The sequence below is a fragment of the Lampetra fluviatilis genome, chromosome 33 (genome assembly GCF_964198595.1).
Source record: "Lampetra fluviatilis chromosome 33, kcLamFluv1.1, whole genome shotgun sequence".
Classification (NCBI taxonomy): domain Eukaryota; kingdom Metazoa; phylum Chordata; class Hyperoartia; order Petromyzontiformes; family Petromyzontidae; genus Lampetra; species Lampetra fluviatilis.
Genome location: NC_136307.1, coordinates 946,019 through 964,256, shown reverse-complemented (window position 1 = coordinate 964,256; position 18,238 = coordinate 946,019). Strand labels below are relative to the sequence as shown.

At 51.1% G+C, this 18,238-nt stretch overlaps 1 protein-coding gene across 1 annotated transcript in view; it reads left to right on the top strand.

Moving 5' to 3' along the window:
• The window catches only part of LOC144943867 (tRNA (32-2'-O)-methyltransferase regulator THADA-like), a 118,953-nt gene that overhangs the window by 46,424 nt on the left and 54,291 nt on the right, over positions 1-18,238 (top strand). Inside the window, exons 9-17 of the mRNA XM_078871703.1 lie at positions 1,509-1,593; positions 3,366-3,505; positions 4,908-5,111; positions 5,534-6,055; positions 7,077-7,151; positions 7,545-7,932; positions 8,449-8,601; positions 9,721-9,830; positions 13,141-13,301. Coding sequence (XP_078727829.1) covers positions 1,509-1,593; positions 3,366-3,505; positions 4,908-5,111; positions 5,534-6,055; positions 7,077-7,151; positions 7,545-7,932; positions 8,449-8,601; positions 9,721-9,830; positions 13,141-13,301 — 1,838 coding nt within the window. The remainder of the gene's footprint in view (positions 1-1,508; positions 1,594-3,365; positions 3,506-4,907; positions 5,112-5,533; positions 6,056-7,076; positions 7,152-7,544; positions 7,933-8,448; positions 8,602-9,720; positions 9,831-13,140; positions 13,302-18,238) is intronic.

Sequence of the window (18,238 nt, the reverse complement as noted above, 5' to 3'; positions counted from 1 at the left end):
CCCTCTATGGCATATCGATCTTAGATGCCTTGAGGCGTGTGCAGGTTGGGTGACTGGAGACCCTGCCCGCTGGCAACGTGGCTCACGGGAGATCATGGCAGTCACCAGCCGGCCGAGACTCCCGTTGAGATGTTTCGTGTTAGTCGTGTCTGATCTGTGAAAAGACGTCGTGTCTCCTCCTGAGACACGACGTTCTTCATTATGCGCAGGTGAACCTCGTGCATTGACGCTAATGCAGGGGGACTTCTTCGTAAATATAAAAATATTAGGGTTTTTTTTTCTCCCCCCCCGAATATTTTAAGGCTTATCCTGTGTCGTTGCAAAATGCAATTGGTGCCAGCATGCAGCCACGTCAAGCCTGCAACTGATAAATGCTTGACGCTGTCAATGTGTGTTTTGGAAATTATTGAAACCAAAACTAACATGCATGTTGCAAATCGATGGGGGCACATTTCTTGCTGACCTTTTTATATTAAGAGCAAAGTAACATTACTCCAGAGATAGCCAACGTGGATAGTTATATTGTGTAATATCTGATCTGTGAAAAGATGAACTTTGGCTGTGTTGAAAACACTTAATCAGAATCTCATTCTGTCTCCACATGTACAGAAAACCAATATTTAGTTCATCGGCCTGTCGGCTCTGTCGACCAATATTATCCTGCAGCATTTGTTCAAGTAAGCAATCTGGACTGGTTTTGACGTTCTGGCTCTTATCAGCAGTGAGTTTGTGAAACATATGTTGCTGGAGTGCCCTTGCCAATAACCCAGAAGCATTTGTTTACCAAGCATGGTGCAGCTGATGAGACCCAGCATGGCAAAACTAATCCAGAGTTTGCTTGCTTTAAACAAACGCCGCCGGATAATATCCATCGCCCTGTTTGTAAATAAAACCACGGAGTAAAAATACATTGTTTGAATATGAAATCACCTCCATCATGGAGGAATTCCAGCCATTCTCAGTCCACAATTAGACGAAGGCCTTCTCTCACGCCATGACAGCATTGTTTATTTAACCATCTTTAACTACGCCACCGGTAGTGCTGGTTGTTATCACCTGTCGTTGATGTTAGCTGTGACCGGGGATCGAACTCGGCTCGCTGGGTCTATCGCTCAGCCACCACTCCTATCCGTAGAGTACTATCGATAATAAAGTAATCAATAGATTCGCCTGTCTCGCTACATGAATACGTTTCTTTGAGGTCAATCAGCATGTTGGCTTTCTGGACCACGTGTTTTCTTGCAGCATTTGTTTAAGCAGGCAAACTCTGGACAAGGGTCGACTTTCCATGATGGCGCATCATTGCGCCGGACGTTCCCCCAGGGTGCTGTTGGACTTTTGTCTGCGACGTCTGCCAATCCAGTAGCTTTTGTTGAAGGGGCCTGGGCCACAGGTTTCCTGCTTCAACATTTGCTGCTTTATGTCAGTGGAGCCGGTAGGTGCTGTCTCAAGCCGCTTGGCCGCTGTCACCTCTGCGCTGAACATGATCGTCGTGTGTCGCGCGCCAGGGTTGCCTGCTGCTCGACTCGATCTTCCCAGCTCTGTGCAGACTCTGTGGGCAGCGACAGGAGGCCCAGTACCACGCGTTCCAGGGTACGTCAGTCCATTCAGAGGGCACATTCAGAGGACACCTCAAAAACACTCCACCGCGTTCATCACGAAACACCCGCTCGGGGTGAATCGGGATCAATTCCTAGAAACCACGTAACGGCAGAAATGTTTAATTGTTATCGATGATTTTGGTTAACACTGAGCACGGATTGTTCACGATAACACCACACGTCAACAAATGGGGTAAGCTTGCAAAGATATACGGACAAAACAAATCTTCGTAATGCTAAATTGTCAAAATACAAGAGATACATTTGGGAATCTTGATTCCAGTGAAATGCAGCTTTCCATTAATCAACAAGAACCGCCATGCCCAATAATACTTAGCAATGCAAGACGAAAGCACGGAGACCACGGCCAGAGAATGAAAGCTCCGGCAGCCTCGGTGGGTTTAAAATGTACTCATTTCTCATGAATGTCAAATGTTCTCAAAAAGTCAGGGATGAGAAACGTCCAGCCTGAGAGGAGACCCCCGCATAGCGGCTGAATTCTCTCCGATCTTGACTGCGTTTTTTTAAAAACAAGAATGAGAGAGCTAAATAAAAAAAATCCTCATGTTCCTGGGAATTTCCTGACTCTAAACCGCGTTGTGCTGAGCTCATCAAAAAAAAAAAAGCGATCTTTGATCCGTGGGACTTTGACATTTGAAATAAAATAGCAACGAGCTATGTCTGAAAAGAATGTGGATGTCCTTTGCTTCGGCGCTCGCCGATGGGGCGAGTGATAACCGTGCTCTTGCTTGGTCACTGACAGCTTTCACCGTGTGCTTGCTGGAAGCACCTCTGGTCACTGATGGCTATCGAGAGCCTGGAAGTTTGTTTCTTTTTTTTTACCCCATGCCTATTTGCCCTTGTTAAATGCCTCGATGTCAATATTATTACATGATGGTATCGTCGTCAGCTGTGATCAATCCACTGCTGGATGAAGGCCTCCCCAAGCCATCCTAAATCTGTTTACATGAAAGGACATTTTTTTAACCACTAAAATTTTACTTCAATTGAAAAACTATTGCACTAAATAGGAACAACAATGGTTAGGCCCCTTGGCACCGAACATTGAAGCAGACACTTTATCTCTGTCTACCAACTTTAGCCGTGTCTACCAACTTTAGCCATGTCTACCAGCTTGAGGAGCGGGGTATGGTGACGGTGCTGTGCACATGGAGATGGGGAGTCATCTCTCACGTGCCACGAATTTGTATCCAGCAAGCCGCTAAGTGGCGAGCGCTCTGCACAGCCAATTCAAGTCGACGTGTTTAATGTTTTTTCTTTTTCCATCTTCAGCAGCTTTTTTTTCCTTGGCGGTGTTTCACGCTTGATGCTAATGCTCCGTGTCAGGTTTTTATTGATGCGGGGGTTTCCATTTCTTGTCTTTTGCAGATGTGGCACAGTCTAATGATGTACATTCTGAAGCATTTGTGTGTTATAATCTTCGGTCAGAATTCATTAGCATAGCTCTGCCTTAGCCTCAGAATTTTACAGCTTGTTTTATTGTTAACATTTTAATGACTCTATTAATCTGGGTTTAGAGCAACGTACAAAACATTGAAATGGACTTTCCAAATCAAAACCAGGCTCAATGAACCAACGACAATAGGCTCATGTTGCAAGGTGCCCCTCTCTTGCCATTACGTACACGCGTGTCACCTGACGGCAGGCACTTCATTAACGCTTTAACAAGTGGCCGAACAGCAATTGCCGTGCGCGCTACGCGCTCCGTTCTGCGTGCGTGTGTGCGGTGCCGGGCCCCGGCAGTGCTGTGGCTGTGGATGCGGTGCGTGCGGAACAACCGGCGCGACCTGGCCGACCTCGTGCCCGGGCGTCGCGTCTTCCCCGACGGCGGCCCGCGGCTCGACAGCGTCCTGCTGCTCCTGCGCTGCAACTGGGAGAGCCCGGTGAGCCCTCGCTCGTCGTCCGTCTCCGCTCCGCTCCGCCCCCGCCCTCCCCCCCACGTGTCGCTCGGACGCGTTTAGAACGCAGCAAGCTGCCCTTGGCACGCCGGACTCGCCGTACAGAGGTCGACCGGTCCGATCTCCCGGCGCGGCGGTCGAAACAAGGGGGGTGTTGACCTTCCCCCGCACCTCCAATTAGCACGGTTGGCTACGTACGGTGCGAAAGACGTTCAACGTGCACACTTACAAATCCCCACCCAGCAGTGTCCAGTGGGTGCGCGGCAGTCAGCGGTCAGTCGATGGATCAGGTCAAATTGTGCCACTCCCCCCAACGCGAGACGTGAGGTGAGCCAGCCGTTCCTTTACATCGGTGGTTCTCAACCGGCGGGGTTAAAGGCTGCAGCACGGATAGCGTGCAGGAGAAATTTTGAATGCGTGTGCGCGTGCTAAGTCGGCACACACGCTGCGGTAACAACGCATTAATGCGCAATGTGAAACAAATGACTTACGAACTCCATGTCGACCAGAGGTGTGGACACGAGATTTACGGACTGTGTGTGTTTTGGGGCACAAGTGGTCTTATGCTTGGGGCCACCAAACCAACGGAGAGACAGCAATGTCACCCACTTATCTCTCACGTAATTTTGTTAAAGTTTAGTCATCACTTTGCACATTTGATCTCTTGAACAGCGCGCTGCACCACCAACTCTTAAGTCTCTGTTGTAAACACTTAGGGAGATTAGGAGCAGTTGACAATCGTCGGGAATTTGTAAACCCTCAGGGGGTTTGTAGATATCGAACACAATCGCAGGCCCTCTTGTCTCTGCGTAAACTCGGGAGCCGTGAGGAGGGAGGAGGGGATGGAAGAGTTCCCATCTTATGTGCAGCACATTGGCCTGGCAATTGTGAATGTTCCGTGATGCATTACAGATTACAGCATCTGACCTCGATAATTGGATTGCAGTTAAGTTCCCTAACTGCTCACTGTCAAGTCGCACTGCCGCTGGATTAAAGTAGATTCCGTTTGTTTCATGTTGACACAAGTACTTTTATTTGTATACAACTTACACTATGTATGTGTGTGTGTATATATATTGCCTTGCCTTTATTGTGTATTTATGAATGTTGAAAGGCGTATTGTAATGCAGTTGATCGGTGTATTCACGTTGGGAGGTTTTTCACGTAAAATAAACTCTGATTTTAAAGTGGGGCAGTGTGAGGTAAACATTCTGGTAGACCGAGTCCTCAACATGAGCGGAGGAATCGATGAGTGAAGTTCACAGGAACAGTAACCATGGCGGTGGTAGCAGTTGCGATAGAAGGGGGCGACTGAACCGCCGGCGTGCGAGTTACCGGAGAGAATCGCCGAGTACCGGATCATCCACGCGCCTGGGTGGTGCCCCAGGTGGAGGGCGTGGTGGAGAGCGTGTATGGGTGCATGCAGCTGCTGCTGGAGCTGTACGCTCGCGAGAATCAGGAGGACATTGGCTGCTGCGTGGAGCGGCCGCTCTTTGGGCTGCTGCTCAGGCAGGCGCTGGGCCTGCCGTGGGAGTCGCGGGGGAGGCCTGCCCTCCTCAGGGCCCTGCTGCCGCACGTCGGGGCACGCACGGTGAGCGGCTCGCACGGTGACCAGCAGCGCCACTACAATGTCGAATGTACGGTGGGTGATTTGAGAGGGCGAGACACAAAGCCACCTTATTTTGTACTGCCATGTCCCTGGCCAAAATCCCAAAGGGTTCGAGAGTTTCAGGAATTTCTTACGAGCCATCGACCCTCGCCACTCAAGCGCTGGATCACAGGTTCTGCCACCGTGCCAAATATATTTTTTTAGCGAGGTTCATTCCAATGGGTTTTAACGCACTTACGTGAGAAATGCATGCACACAAGAATGCGATCTTAACGCCCGTAAATATACACGTGGCCTGCGTTGTTGTAGCCCTGGCGGCATTGCGCCGTACATAACGGGCAACTAACTGGGTGGGGATTGTGAATATTTTTTGTTTCCTCTACGCGACTTGTTGCTGGCCGCAGATTTTGGAAGCGGATGCAGATCTTCCCCAGCAGATGTTGTCCTGCCTCTCCACTAACTACCTGGCTCCCTTGGCTGCCGAGCTCTACAAGGAGCTGCTGAAGAGTCAGAGGGATGCGTGGGAGAGCGATCTGTCGCTCAGTCCCTGTGCCACTCGGCCGGTCGACCTCCCAGAACGCAAGCAGCAAGCGGACACCTCGAAACCCCGCGGCCAGCCTGGCCCGGACCGCTTCGCCGTCGGGGTTTCAACGAAGTCCGCACGGCCGGAGGGCTTGGGCGCCGCCAAGCAATCGGACGGGGGGAGGGGAGACGGGGGGAGGGGAGACAGGGGGTCGGCACGCGGAGACGCTGGCCGTGGAGAGGCGCGCCAGGATATTCTAATGCCGGAGCTCCACGCCAAAGAGTCGAGGCTGGCAGAGATGTGGGCTGGACGGTGGCTCAAGATGCTGCACTCTGCCCTGACGTCGGGCGTCTCCTTGCTTCTATACAACGTGTCCAGCTACCTCCTGCCGTGCACCCTCAAGGTTGGCTCTACCGGATATAACATTAACGGTGTCAATTACGACACACCATCGTAGGTTTTTATTATTATTACTATACTGGCACACGGGAGGAAAGCAGTTTAATTAACTCGCTACATTATTCTGGATGTAATCCTGGATTCCAGGCTGTGGTCTGGAGAGTGGGCGCCACGGTGGTGAGATGTTAACTCCCTCGCCTGGTATGCAGAAGGTCGTGGGTTCGATCCCGACCATGATGCTTGCTGTATATTTGGAGTTTGCGTGTCTCTCTCCCCGTGGTCATGTGGATTTTTCTCCGGGTCCTCCAGTTTTTCCCCCTCCACATTTAGAATCAACATCACGCGTTTAGATTATTTGGCTTCCATAAATGTCCACGTGATGATGATAAGCCACTTCGTTGAGCTATCAGGACGCTTCTGAAAAAGAGCTATGGAGCTCAGTGGGCCTTACCTGGTAAAATAAAAAAAATTGTTTAAATAGTTCAGTTGAGAATGAACTATCGGTGGTGAGTCTTCACCGTCTGGCTGGAGCCTCCTGAGCTGTCGACTCGGGTGGCTTGGAAAGGGAGAATCAAACTCCTCTTCGAGACCCGACCCAGCGTCCCGTGGACACTCCTCCTCTGGTTTGAATAACTACCATTAACCTGAACAATAATAATAACCTACGATCCTTTGTCAGTCCCGCTGGATGATGGTCTTCAACATGCAATGTCAGTCGCAGGGTTTGTTTCAACATACTTCACCCCACTGGTCAGTGCAAATTAGTCAAGGAGAGCCACCCAGGCCCAGTTCAGATCTCACTCGCCACTGATATTAGCCACGGCCGGGGATCAAACTCTGGTCGTGGGTTTAGAGTGCAGTACACGAAGCACCGTGTCCCATTGTCTTTATTTTAATTTGTATGGATTCAAGAGCAAGTTTTGGGAATGTACGTTTCTTAGCGCAGTACAAAAACCCATTCCAAACAAACCCTAATTTCCCTACAATGTGCGTTTGTATTTGATGTGCTCGTTGATGTGGACCAGGTTTTCCCAGAGACGTTTGCTTTGATGAACGACCACTTTAGTGGCCCCAATGATCTCCTGCCCTGGATAAATCTGGTAAGTCGGAGACACCTGTCATCACGAAACGAACTCAATTCATTCTCGGCTTTGCTTGATAAATATATGTTGTGGCTATTTCACGTGTGGCTAGCGGTAGTTTAATTTATCACGCTTTCTATTTTAACACAATCCACGGGGCCCAGAACGCCAGCGACATACAGTGCTGCTCGCAGGTACAATGGATGAGAGCAAATTGTCTCCTTCACCCGCGCGAGGTTCTGAGCACTCGGGGGGGGGGGGGGGGGGGGGGGGTAATTGCCGTCGTCGTCTTTCCCCGAGCAGCAGCGGGAGGGAAGAAGTAGAGAGAGAGGAGCGGTGACCTGTGGCGTGGACTCACCTGCGCACGTGACGGACCAACTGAGTGAGACTCCTTGCCGCCGCCCCCTCCAGGTGAGCGTCGCCAGGTCCGTGCTGAATCCCGGACCCGAGGGACGCTGGGCGGTGTCGGCCCAGATCCGCCGGGGCCTGCGCCACCGGGACGAGGGCGTGCGCGCCGCGGCGCTGGCCTTCGTGTGCGGCGTGGGGCCGTGGCACCGGCACCCGGCGGGCCCCGCCGAGACGGCGCTCCTGCGCGAGTTCGTGCCGCTCAACCTGCCCGTCGGCTCGTCCGCCTTCCGCCAGCAGCTGCAGGGCGGCGTGCGGCGCGCGCTGAGCGACCTGCGCGACGCCGCGCTGGTGGCGCTGCGGCGGGAGAGGCGGCTTCGGGGCGCCGACGGCGCCGGCGCAAGCGACGAGCGCGCTGGCGCTCGCTCGCCGGGCGTCTTCGACCGCACCGTCGGTCAGTGCCATTTGCTCGACGACGATCGGTGATTGCATCGCGCTCGTCAGTACTGCGTTCCGAGCTCGTGCTTACATTGATTGTAAATTGAAAGTAATTTTCTCCTTACTAGTGAGCAAGGTTAATGGTAAAACGTGGCGCAAAGGTAAGAGTTTGAAACTGCGAAGGCGCGGGTAAGGGTTCAGGGGCGGGGGCGGGGGGGGGTGCGGTGGTTCGCGCGTTGAGCTCCGAACCCGAAGCCTCGAGTTAGATTCCAGCTCACAGCCAATATCAATGGCGGTTATCTGGAAGAGTCGGCTAAAATGCCCTCGAGCTGGACTCTCTCGAGCTCCCTCTAGTGGAGGCCCTTGCACCAGCAGTGGCTCGAGCAGGCACTTGCAGGGCTGCACCACAACGTCTGGACGCTGTGTTTTCTCCTGGCCATCGAAGAGTGACTGTAGACAACCTGAGCCCAACATCCACGCTACCGCTCTGTGTTGAAGGCGTTTTGAACGTTCACCGTTTTGTCGTCGTCAGAATTCGTCGACTGGCTGCTGGACCTGTGCCTCAATTCCCTCTTCCCTGGCGCAAGCTTCCAGCGCAAGAAGATGTGTCTGCTGCTCCTGTCAACTCTCCTGGAGACCTTCTCGGTTGTACCGCAGCCCGAGAAGAAGAAAGGCAAACCCCCAGGTCAGGACGCCTGCTTTTGCTTCGTAAATCGGCTGAGCGTCCATCGGGAGTAGCTGAGGTACAGGCCCGTTGAGACGCGTGACGCGTGGCCTCTTCTGGAGGGGCCACCTGGGCGATGTCAGACAACTGACCACGCTCGTCTATAACGCTGCACAATGGGCGGTGTTGAGGAGGTGACGCTTCTTGGCAGCACCATGAAGAAGGGCCATTGCCCAAAACGTTGCCAATTATATATTCTTTCCTTTTGAAGCCACAGTGTTATTGATGAATGTGTTTAGCTGTTTGCTATTTGTGCTTGTGCACTACAGCCAAACGCCACATCACCAAATAATTGGGTTATATCAAGTCATTTGAAGTATGTGCATACATATATATAATATGTAAGTTACATTTATTTATAATTTAGTACAAATCCGAATGTAGCAAATAGAAATAAGTAATTTTTTAAAATATATATTTTTAAACACGCTTTAATGAAATGTACCCTACTCGTAATGGCAGAACTCCACGACTCCAGGCTTGCCATAACGTAAGGGACCCTGGTGATTTACAGCCAATGTCAGTTGAGTGTGGACAATTAGACCCAAGCCGAAACATAACATATAAAAATGAATGTTTAAAAATACTTTATTAATTTTGATAGAATATTGTATTGTCATCAGTATGACACAAGTATATCAAGTTTGCAGTGGATACCACATTGGGAAGTGGGTTAAAATTGAGTTACAAGATTTGAGGGTACGAAAACAACAACAGACAGAGTGAGTTCATAGAAAGCGTGTAATAATAAAAAGGAAAATTGCCCTTCGTCGTTGCGAATGTACCTATGGAAAGGAGTCGACAGGTACATGGCCGCATGCAACCGCTCCGCCAGCGTTGCGACGGTCCGTGCGTTTGTTTTGGTGTCGGTGTCGAGGTTAAAGCCCTGCCGGCCTGCACGGCAGCGCCGCGTCTCCGCCGGGGAAGTGTTCTTAGAAGGGCTTTACGTGAAAACGTGGACTATAAAAGACGCTCTTTTTTTGTGTAACTCTTTATTTTTTAAGCATTTAACGTCTTAAAATATCAAGTTCCCAAGCTTCCCCGTGCAAATCCTCGCGTCTTGTTTGTTTGCCTTGGCAGAGGACGTTAAGGAGCTCGTGTCGTGGGCGCGTCACCGCGGGCGGTGGGACTTCTGCTCGCAGCGCAGCGTCTCGGTGCTCTGCGTGTGCCTGCAGGACGGCACCAACGAGGTAGCGGCACAGCGCCACAGCTCGCAGCGGTGCCGCCCTCCTGCCGTTCTCGCCGTTTGCCGTGACGTTGACAACCGTAGGCGCTCACGCACGCGGCAGCCATCGCCGCGTGTTTGTAGTCAAAATAAAAACAAGAGTGTGGTGATGGTGATTGTGATGGTATTGTGATGGTGATGGTGATTGTGATGGTGATTGTGATGGTGATTGTGATGGTGATGGTGATTGTGATTGGGATGGTGATGGTGATGGTGATTGTGATGGTGATTGTGATGGTGATTGTGATGGTGATGGTGATTGTGATTGGGATGGTGATGGTGATGGTGATTGTGATGGTGATTGTGATGGTGATGGTGATTGTGATTGGGATGGTGATGGTGATGGTGATTGTGATGGTGATTGTGATTGTGATGGTGATTGTGATGGTGATTGTGATTGTGATGGTGATTGTGTCGCCCTTTACCGTTCCGCTGCGGAATGGAGTCCTCCCCGTGCCGTTTTGGTCGTGGAGGTGATTGAACCATATTTAACCACGCCGATGAATGTGGATGGTTTTAGGGGGAAAGCGGCCTATGACCGGTTCAGGTATCGCTCGCCGCCGATGTTTGCCGTGGCTGGGAATTAAACGTAAGGTTGCCTGGTTGATACCGGAGTGCGCTAACAACTCCACAAACCGCTCCGCCACTTGGTTCGTAATGTGACAGCGATGAACGGGTTTCGTTTGAGCAAAACGTACCAAAATAAACCAAAAAAAAAAGGTAATTGACCAACAAATGTCAGGTCCTGTTCGAGGAGAACACGACCACCCTGGAGATGGAGCGGTGACAGAGGTGCCCCTGCTGGAGTGAGATGGATTGTTGTCTCGCGGGACCGTCGGAGATGGTGACGACAAATGGGAGGCCTTCATCCAGCAGTGGATAGAGAATGGTTTATGAGGACGATTGCCTTGCTACAATAGTTGTCTGTATCGTCTCATTGATTCATCGTAAGTGCCACATTCCGGGGTGTGCTGAACACAGCGTGCCCTCGACATGCTGGGTACATGTACGTTTGAGGTTCCCTGGGTATATTCCTGTTCTTATCAAAGCCCCGTTTTTTGCATGAAGACCAATGTTAGCCCATCGACAGCTGCGATATGACTTCATAGCCCATCAAAACACCCTGTTGCAGTGAAGTAACCAGAACCTGGTCTGGAACGCAAAACCCAATGCCACCGTAGTTACTGTACCGTATTATTGCGCTAACCCGGGACTACGTGGCGTGCGGAGATTCGGTCAACTACAAGTCAGCGTTTCTTTGCTCTTCCACTTTGATCTTCGGGCGTGTCATTTTCAACTTCTATATAAAAAAAATTGTGTTCGTCCGACAAGAAACCACGGTTACACGCGGGACCCGGTGTGTCTGCCTGCGGAGTTGCGAGGCAGCTCTGCTCCCTGGGTTCCTTCACTCGAGCCACAGTTTAAGCGAGCTTGGTGGGGGGGGGGGGCCCGTTAATTCAGCAGTGGCGACGGCGCTCGCTCGAACAGATGTGGACCAATATTCCAGTTGTCGGAAAGATTAGAATCAAATAATTATCTCCAACGCATGTTTGAGCTCAAGTTCGGAAGAAAGTTGACATGGGACAAGGGAGTGCGTGGTTTGAAGGGTTCTTGACATTAGAGAGCCGTTCAATATATTAATATAAAATATATTATCCGTAATTGATTTGATTGATGTCAGCCTCTGCAGAGTATAGCATCTGAGTGCTTGAAGAAGACTAAAAGCTAACGTGTATTTTTGTTTTTAATATATATATTTTATTTAGTTTCTGCTTACAAATGTAATAGGTTTAGTTATTTTTTGTCATTCATGGGAAAATGTTCCGTTCCTGCAGTCCCGCACGCCACACGAACGCTGCCACAGCTCTCAGCTCGTAAACCCCTAGAGGGGCAGCCCTGAAACAGCCCGCTCATGTCACTGCTGGTGGATGGGCCTCCACTAGAGCGAGCTCGAGGAGAGCCCCTCGAGAGAGGGTATTTGGCCTACTCTTGCTCGCTGGCGGGAGGACCCACAGTTTATCCCGTCACACGAGACCTGGCGATCGACTAAATGTGGACAAAAAACTTTCGTGACTGCAGGAATTCATATTCTTTGGGTCTCTTGGTAAAGTCACGTAGAACAACAAAAAACAACCAAAGACTACGACTAAATGTGGTGAACCCGTTTATGCTGCTGGATGGACAGAGGCAGTGGGATTGAAGAAAGTAACACAAATGTAAACACAAGTTTTAAATCCACCTTAAATAAAAAAAATCCACCAGTATTGGAGATATAAAGCAGTGGGATAATATCCTCTACAGGAGACCGAGCAAGCTGTACATCTTAGTTCCAAGCAATGAGTTAACCCCAAGCGGCACATGGCTTTCATGTGCACCAAATTTAATTAACAAGACGGGGTTTGTTCTGACTTTGACTGGACCCAGTCGTGAGGTTACAACATTGTCGTCATTTATCGACGAGAACGGACGACCGACTCTGACCATAAAGGGAAGCTGAGAGACGTTCATTGCACGGGAAAAGTTCTGGTGCATCGTAACGTACGTGCGGTTAATAATGAGGAGGGCCTCTTCTGAGACATCTGTCCGGCTTGGAAGAGCAGGCCAAAGCCCTCGAGAGCAGCGAGCGGTCCCCAACCTTTTTGGCACCAGGGACCGGTTTCGTGGAAGACAATTTTTTCACGAACCGGGTGTGAGTGGGTGGGGGGTCATCATTGGGTCTTTCCCCCTTTACAAAGAAGCTCTCCAGCGACGTTTGTTTTTTACTCATTTTGGCGGCTAGGGTTAGCTGGTGGGCTTACCAACACTGTGTGACTGAGACGAGTGAGCAGTGCGGGAAGTGGTGAATAATAAAACAATGGGGGCGGGTTCCACGCGTGGACTCACCGCTCTCACCTGGTGCTGCTGCTGTGCGGCCCGGATCCTAACAGGCCACGGACCGGTAGCGGTCCGTGGCCCGAGGGTTGGGGACCCCCCTGCTCTAGAGGATCCCCCTAGAGCTCCCTCTAGCGGGGAGGCACTGACGCCAGCAGTCGTGCGAGCAAAAATATCGCAGTGCCGCATCAACGAATATTTATTTATTTTACGTGCCAGTATTGTTCTCAATCAAGTGGGCACCGCTGAGCGCATTGGAGCGGAGTGGGAACGGTACCCAGGGGCACGGAACACCGGGAATGACAAAAGAAGCCCGTCACAACCCTCGGCGACTAATTGTGATGAATTGCATCCCCCACCCCTCGCTCCTGGTCTCTCTGTGCTGGCCGTGTGGCTGCGTGGAGGTGCGTGAGCTCGCCGCTGAGTTGCTCCAGGGCTTCTTCCCGGCGGAGGCGTTGCTGCCGTGGCGCGACGTCCTCTCGTCCCAAGCCGCCACTCTCCTACGCAGCCCCAAGGCCCCGGAGGCCGAGGCCGGGGCCCTGCTGCTCAAGCTCGTCTACCACAAGTGAGCCTCGTGACGCGCGTGCGCGCGCCCGGCCATCGTGGCCCGACCGGCGTTTCGTGCGCCCCGGGTATCCGCGCGACTCTGACCGCCGCGAGGCTCGTCGCGAAGGTGCCGCGTGGACGATCGCGCTCGTCCGCAGCAGGGGGCGATGTGGCCACGTGACTTTTGGCGATTTGCGAGTTTTTTAGTTTTTAATGCGACAACATTTTTTTACCGTGATGCCCCGGCACGCGCGATGGCCTCTTCCTCCCGTCGAATGACATCACGGGATTCTTGACGTCCACTGCAGAGAAGACAATGCAAATTATTTGGTTAGTACACCAATGACATTGACCGGGGTGGCCGCTGGGGTCCAACCACAAACCTTCGCAACGCGTGGTAAATGCGCTCCCGCTCGGCCGTATCACGTGGCCTTTGCCTCTGCATACACGTCTGGTTCAAAGTCTTTAGAATCAGAATCTTGTGTCTGTTCGTTATTGTCTGGTCATGCGTTTACCTGTCTCCCTGTCTTTCTCTGCTCTGTCTCTGTGCTGCTGGCTCTCCGTCCATCGACACACGAGTGTCTACGAGAGCGGTCTGTCTGCTACGCTTCAATTGGGTTGTCTATCTGATGTCGCTATTTTGGGTCCTGTCTGTTTAACTTTTCCCTCCTGTGTTGTCACTGTGCGTGATACGTGACTGAGTTAGACGGAAGACAGACAGATGAGGTGAGAGCCCAGTGCGTGTGCAAGTTCCTCTTGCAAGGGACACCCCGGGTCTACGTTTATCGATCTCCCACAGAGCACGCTAATTATATTTGTTCCTCTGTACCGCAGAAGGCTCAGCAACTCGAAGGCCTAAAAAAAGTAACCTTGGTCTCAAATGAAAGCTGTGCAGTATTTATTGGGAACATGAAATTTAATAAACGTGTGGCCTTGAGATGGAAAACTAAATAACGAATAAATGTGGGCCAGAATCTCGAGCTGGCACCACTGAGAGGCCTGGGTTTGAATCTGGGCAGCCACCTCGAGTTAAACTGCGCTCTCCAGCCTAGTGGAATGATGGGCTAAGCTTCAGTTACCGATTACTGAACAATAACACTCATCCATATTACATTCCATCTGAGATTTTTTTTCATGGCTTTTTGCATGTTATGCAGCAATCATTTCTCTCTGCAGCAGGCTGGGTGGGAAAGCGCTGCCCTTTCAGAGGATAAGAGGCCACTTGAGAATTCAGAAACAGTTCTGTGATATCTCCTTCTGTGGACCGTTCTCTGCTCTGCGAGAATTCCCCGGGGCTCTGTGTCTCATGCCATGACGTCGACGGTACGCTCCGGAGAACGTTGGGGAAATAACTACAAACGTTTTTGTTGCCTTTGTAGTTTTTTTTTGTGAAAACTTAACTTGAACGGGCCTATTCATATCTCGGGGCTGCATAAAGGGCAGTGTTGTCACAGCGCGTAACTAATTGTTTAATGGAAACAAGGTGCGAGATTTGTCCAAAATTAAGTTTAAATTGGCGCAAATAGTCACGGAGCGTACGCTGCCATTACATTGGAGAGGCGGCGGAAAGGTTACGAGCGGAAGTGGTGTGAAAGACGCGTTCCTGATGGGCCAAATTGTTACCAAACTATTGCCAACAACGAGTTGGCTCATTAGCACCGTGGCCAGAGCTGAGACGCTCCACGTCCAGGAGGCGGCTACGGTCGTTGAGACCAAGAATTAGAGTCGGGACCGCTCCAGGTACTACTCGCAACTACAATGTGAGCCATTGCCTGGGATCGATCTCAGCTTGCCATTTTCAATAGCACAAGTATTATGCGGCATAACTAAATAGCAGCATTGGTAAATAAGTGTCGTTGTCTTAATAATTGTACACAAAGTTCAGCATTGCGGCTGTTTGGATGCCTTTGCTCTTCTGTTGCGTTGCAGAACTGGTAGAAATGTTTTACCAGTTCTAAAGCTTTGCCTTCGCCTTGATTTGCTTCTCATTAATTGTTTTATAATTTAAAGGGTAGCATTGTCACCTCTTTACATGACACGTGCAAACGTAAGCCCCACCACGGGGGGTGCAGCCCTTCACAGCAGCTGCAGAGTCCGCGCCGTGGCGACCTCCTAGGGTTTATTTCGGTTCCCGAAGGAGCTCTCTGCGTGCGGAGCGAAACGTCGGACATCGTGCCGATCGACGTGCGGCGCAACCGGACAACACATCTGAGCGCTGTCTTCATAGCGAGTTTGAAAGCTCGGGGGGCACTTGGAGTAAAACTCCGCACTTCATTCGCCTCCGTCTCAGGGGGCGCTTTCAATCTGGCGCAAGGCTTACGCACAATCCCACCCTGTCCGTAAGCTGCTCGCTCTTTATGTGCTGGATTAGGCTCTGCATCTGTCCTCAGCTGGCCGCCTGAATAGGACAATGGTGTTAACTTCAGCCGATCGAAAGGCAGCAGCCACATAATCCTGTTATAATCCGGCTTCTCCCCTGTGATGGGGCTAATGGTCAACCATTAGCCTCCCGCGGATAATCCCTGACTCTGCCCTCACCTGTCGGAGCGAGGTCCGGGGCGAGAGAGCCGCAGAGCGGAGACGCGCGGGGGAATCGTCGAGCTTCGTTCCGCGCGTCGTGGGACGTTGTGGGGGTAGGGGGAGGTGGGGGGGGCGGGGCTGCCGGCACGCGAGGCTCCCGCAGCTGCGGGTGGCCCGTGAGGTGTCGGCGACACTTCGCCTGCCGTCCCCGGCGCAGCGGGCTGCGTGCGTGGCCGTGCGTGTCGGCGGGAGCCGTCGTGCGGCGGTCAGCGCGCCGCGCTACGAACCCGGCAAAGACCCGTGTTGGATTCCCGCTCATGGCCGACACCGGTGACGATTACCTGAACCGGTCCTGGGCCCCCCCTAGGTCAATTCAGCCTCAAATGATTGCCCGGTGTGTTAACGTCGCCACTCGGGAGACAAAGGCGACCCGGGCGTGGTGCTGGCCACCCACCCCCTCGTGTGCCATGTCGGCCTTCGTAGGTGCTCGCTAACAGCACTTGCCCCAACAGTCTGTTAAGGCTATGGGGGGGGGATCTTTGTCTTTGTCGTGGAGGCTGCGTTAGTTTATGCGTAGCAGAGCTTAGCTCGTCAACAGAGGAAGAGCTGGGCAAGGGGAGAGTATTCACGAAGGCTGTTAATGATGTTTGTAAAACAAAAAACACTCCAGATCCATTAATGACTGTGAATACACTGAGTGATTAATGTGGTTTTTGACTTTAAGCTGGTGTTAGGGTTTTGCAGCTTTACTTTTTCAATTAAATTTTAAATCCTTTTTTTGAAGGATTACTGATGTGTCATTTGGGTTTTAAATAGTCTTTTTATGCATATAAATTAATAAAATAGCAACCGTTCTTGTTATTATTTCCAGTCCTTTATCCATTCACTGCTGGATCAAGGCCTCCTCAGACCATATACGTCATGGGGCCTGTTTGACCATACTTCACCATGCTAGTCACTGCGGGTTGGGATGATGCCTGAGCCCAGGACTGGTCGCCACTGATGTTACCCATGGCCAGGAATAAAACTGAGGTCACCCAGGTTCACAAGCGAAGTGTTCCGGCCACTGCGCCGTCACTGTTCACGTCACCGGATTCTCCCGATTCGAAGGCATTCCGGAAGGAAAGGGGCAACCCCAAAGAAATCGTGCCGAGCGCTCAGAAAGTTACACAACTCTGGTCACGCGCACACGCACGCACACGCCGGATTATACAACGCACCCCCTAACTTTTGCTCTAAAGCACAGGGAAATAAGTGCGTCTTATAATCCGGAGAAAACGATAGTCGGGAAAACGAGTGGTCATTAGAGGGATTACACCGGGTCTTGGCCATTTTTGTGAGTTGGTGCTAGTAAGTGTTGAGCTGGCCATCACTTTTACTAACGTTTCATTATAATTAAAGGAAGCATATTTATTTCAAACAGTTACAAATGGGATCAATTTTAGAGAAGAAAAAACAAAAAAACACAATGCAGAAAGTACGCACTGCCATCTTGGTCAATGAGTGGAGCCCGGTTACATTGACCAGATGGACCATGAGCTGATTTATTAAACGGCTTAAAATAAAAAAATAAAATAGAAACCCTCGAGCACAAACACCAGCAGGCTACCGGTCCCTGGCGAGGCAGTCGGCGTGAGCATTGCTCAGCACTCGCAGGGCCCAGCACACGTCCAGTAAACAAATTGGCTGCAGGGCCACGGTGAATGCGGCCGTGTGTTCAAGCGCGCTCATTAATATTCGCTGCAAGAAGCACGGAAATTGGCTTAAAACAAACGGCCCCTTGGATAGCGGCTTAAAATAAGCCAGGGCAAATACCTGGGGGTGCTTTGGAAATAAATTCATTCACATTTTTTACTTTAAAATGTGATATTTTTTTTTGCCAAACATATGGGGTGAGTGAATATGGCTGTTCCTTCATCCCTTTTGTTTTTATGGTGTTGGAAGTTACGTAATAACAATTACACGGTGAAACATGTGCGAGCGTACCAGAGCCTTGTATGGCCTTCCGTTTTAAGGTTGTGTTTGCGCTCGAATGTAGACAAGCACCATTATAGCTGTGGCACAACACCACGGGGAGGCGAGTCAAGGATGCAATGCATTGGAAAGGGGAAGAGTAATGGGAGAGGGAAGAGAGAAGAAGAATGGGAAATAGGAGCAAGAGGATGACGGAGGGACGGAGGAAGGGAAGCAAAGCGGCAGGTAAGTTGAGGATAGTGAGGATGAGGCTACATCAGGGCCTCGGCGCTGCTGTGTCTGTTCTCACAGCGACGTGTCCTCCCCAAGCCCTCTAACTCTGACCAATGTTAAACACGTGCACCTGAGATGCATCGTATAGACTGTTGAGTCACTACAGATCGTTGAGCCACAACGAGCGATATGATATTGTGAGAGATGGGTGGGGGTCTTGAGGAGGCCTTCATCAAGCAGTGGGGTGAC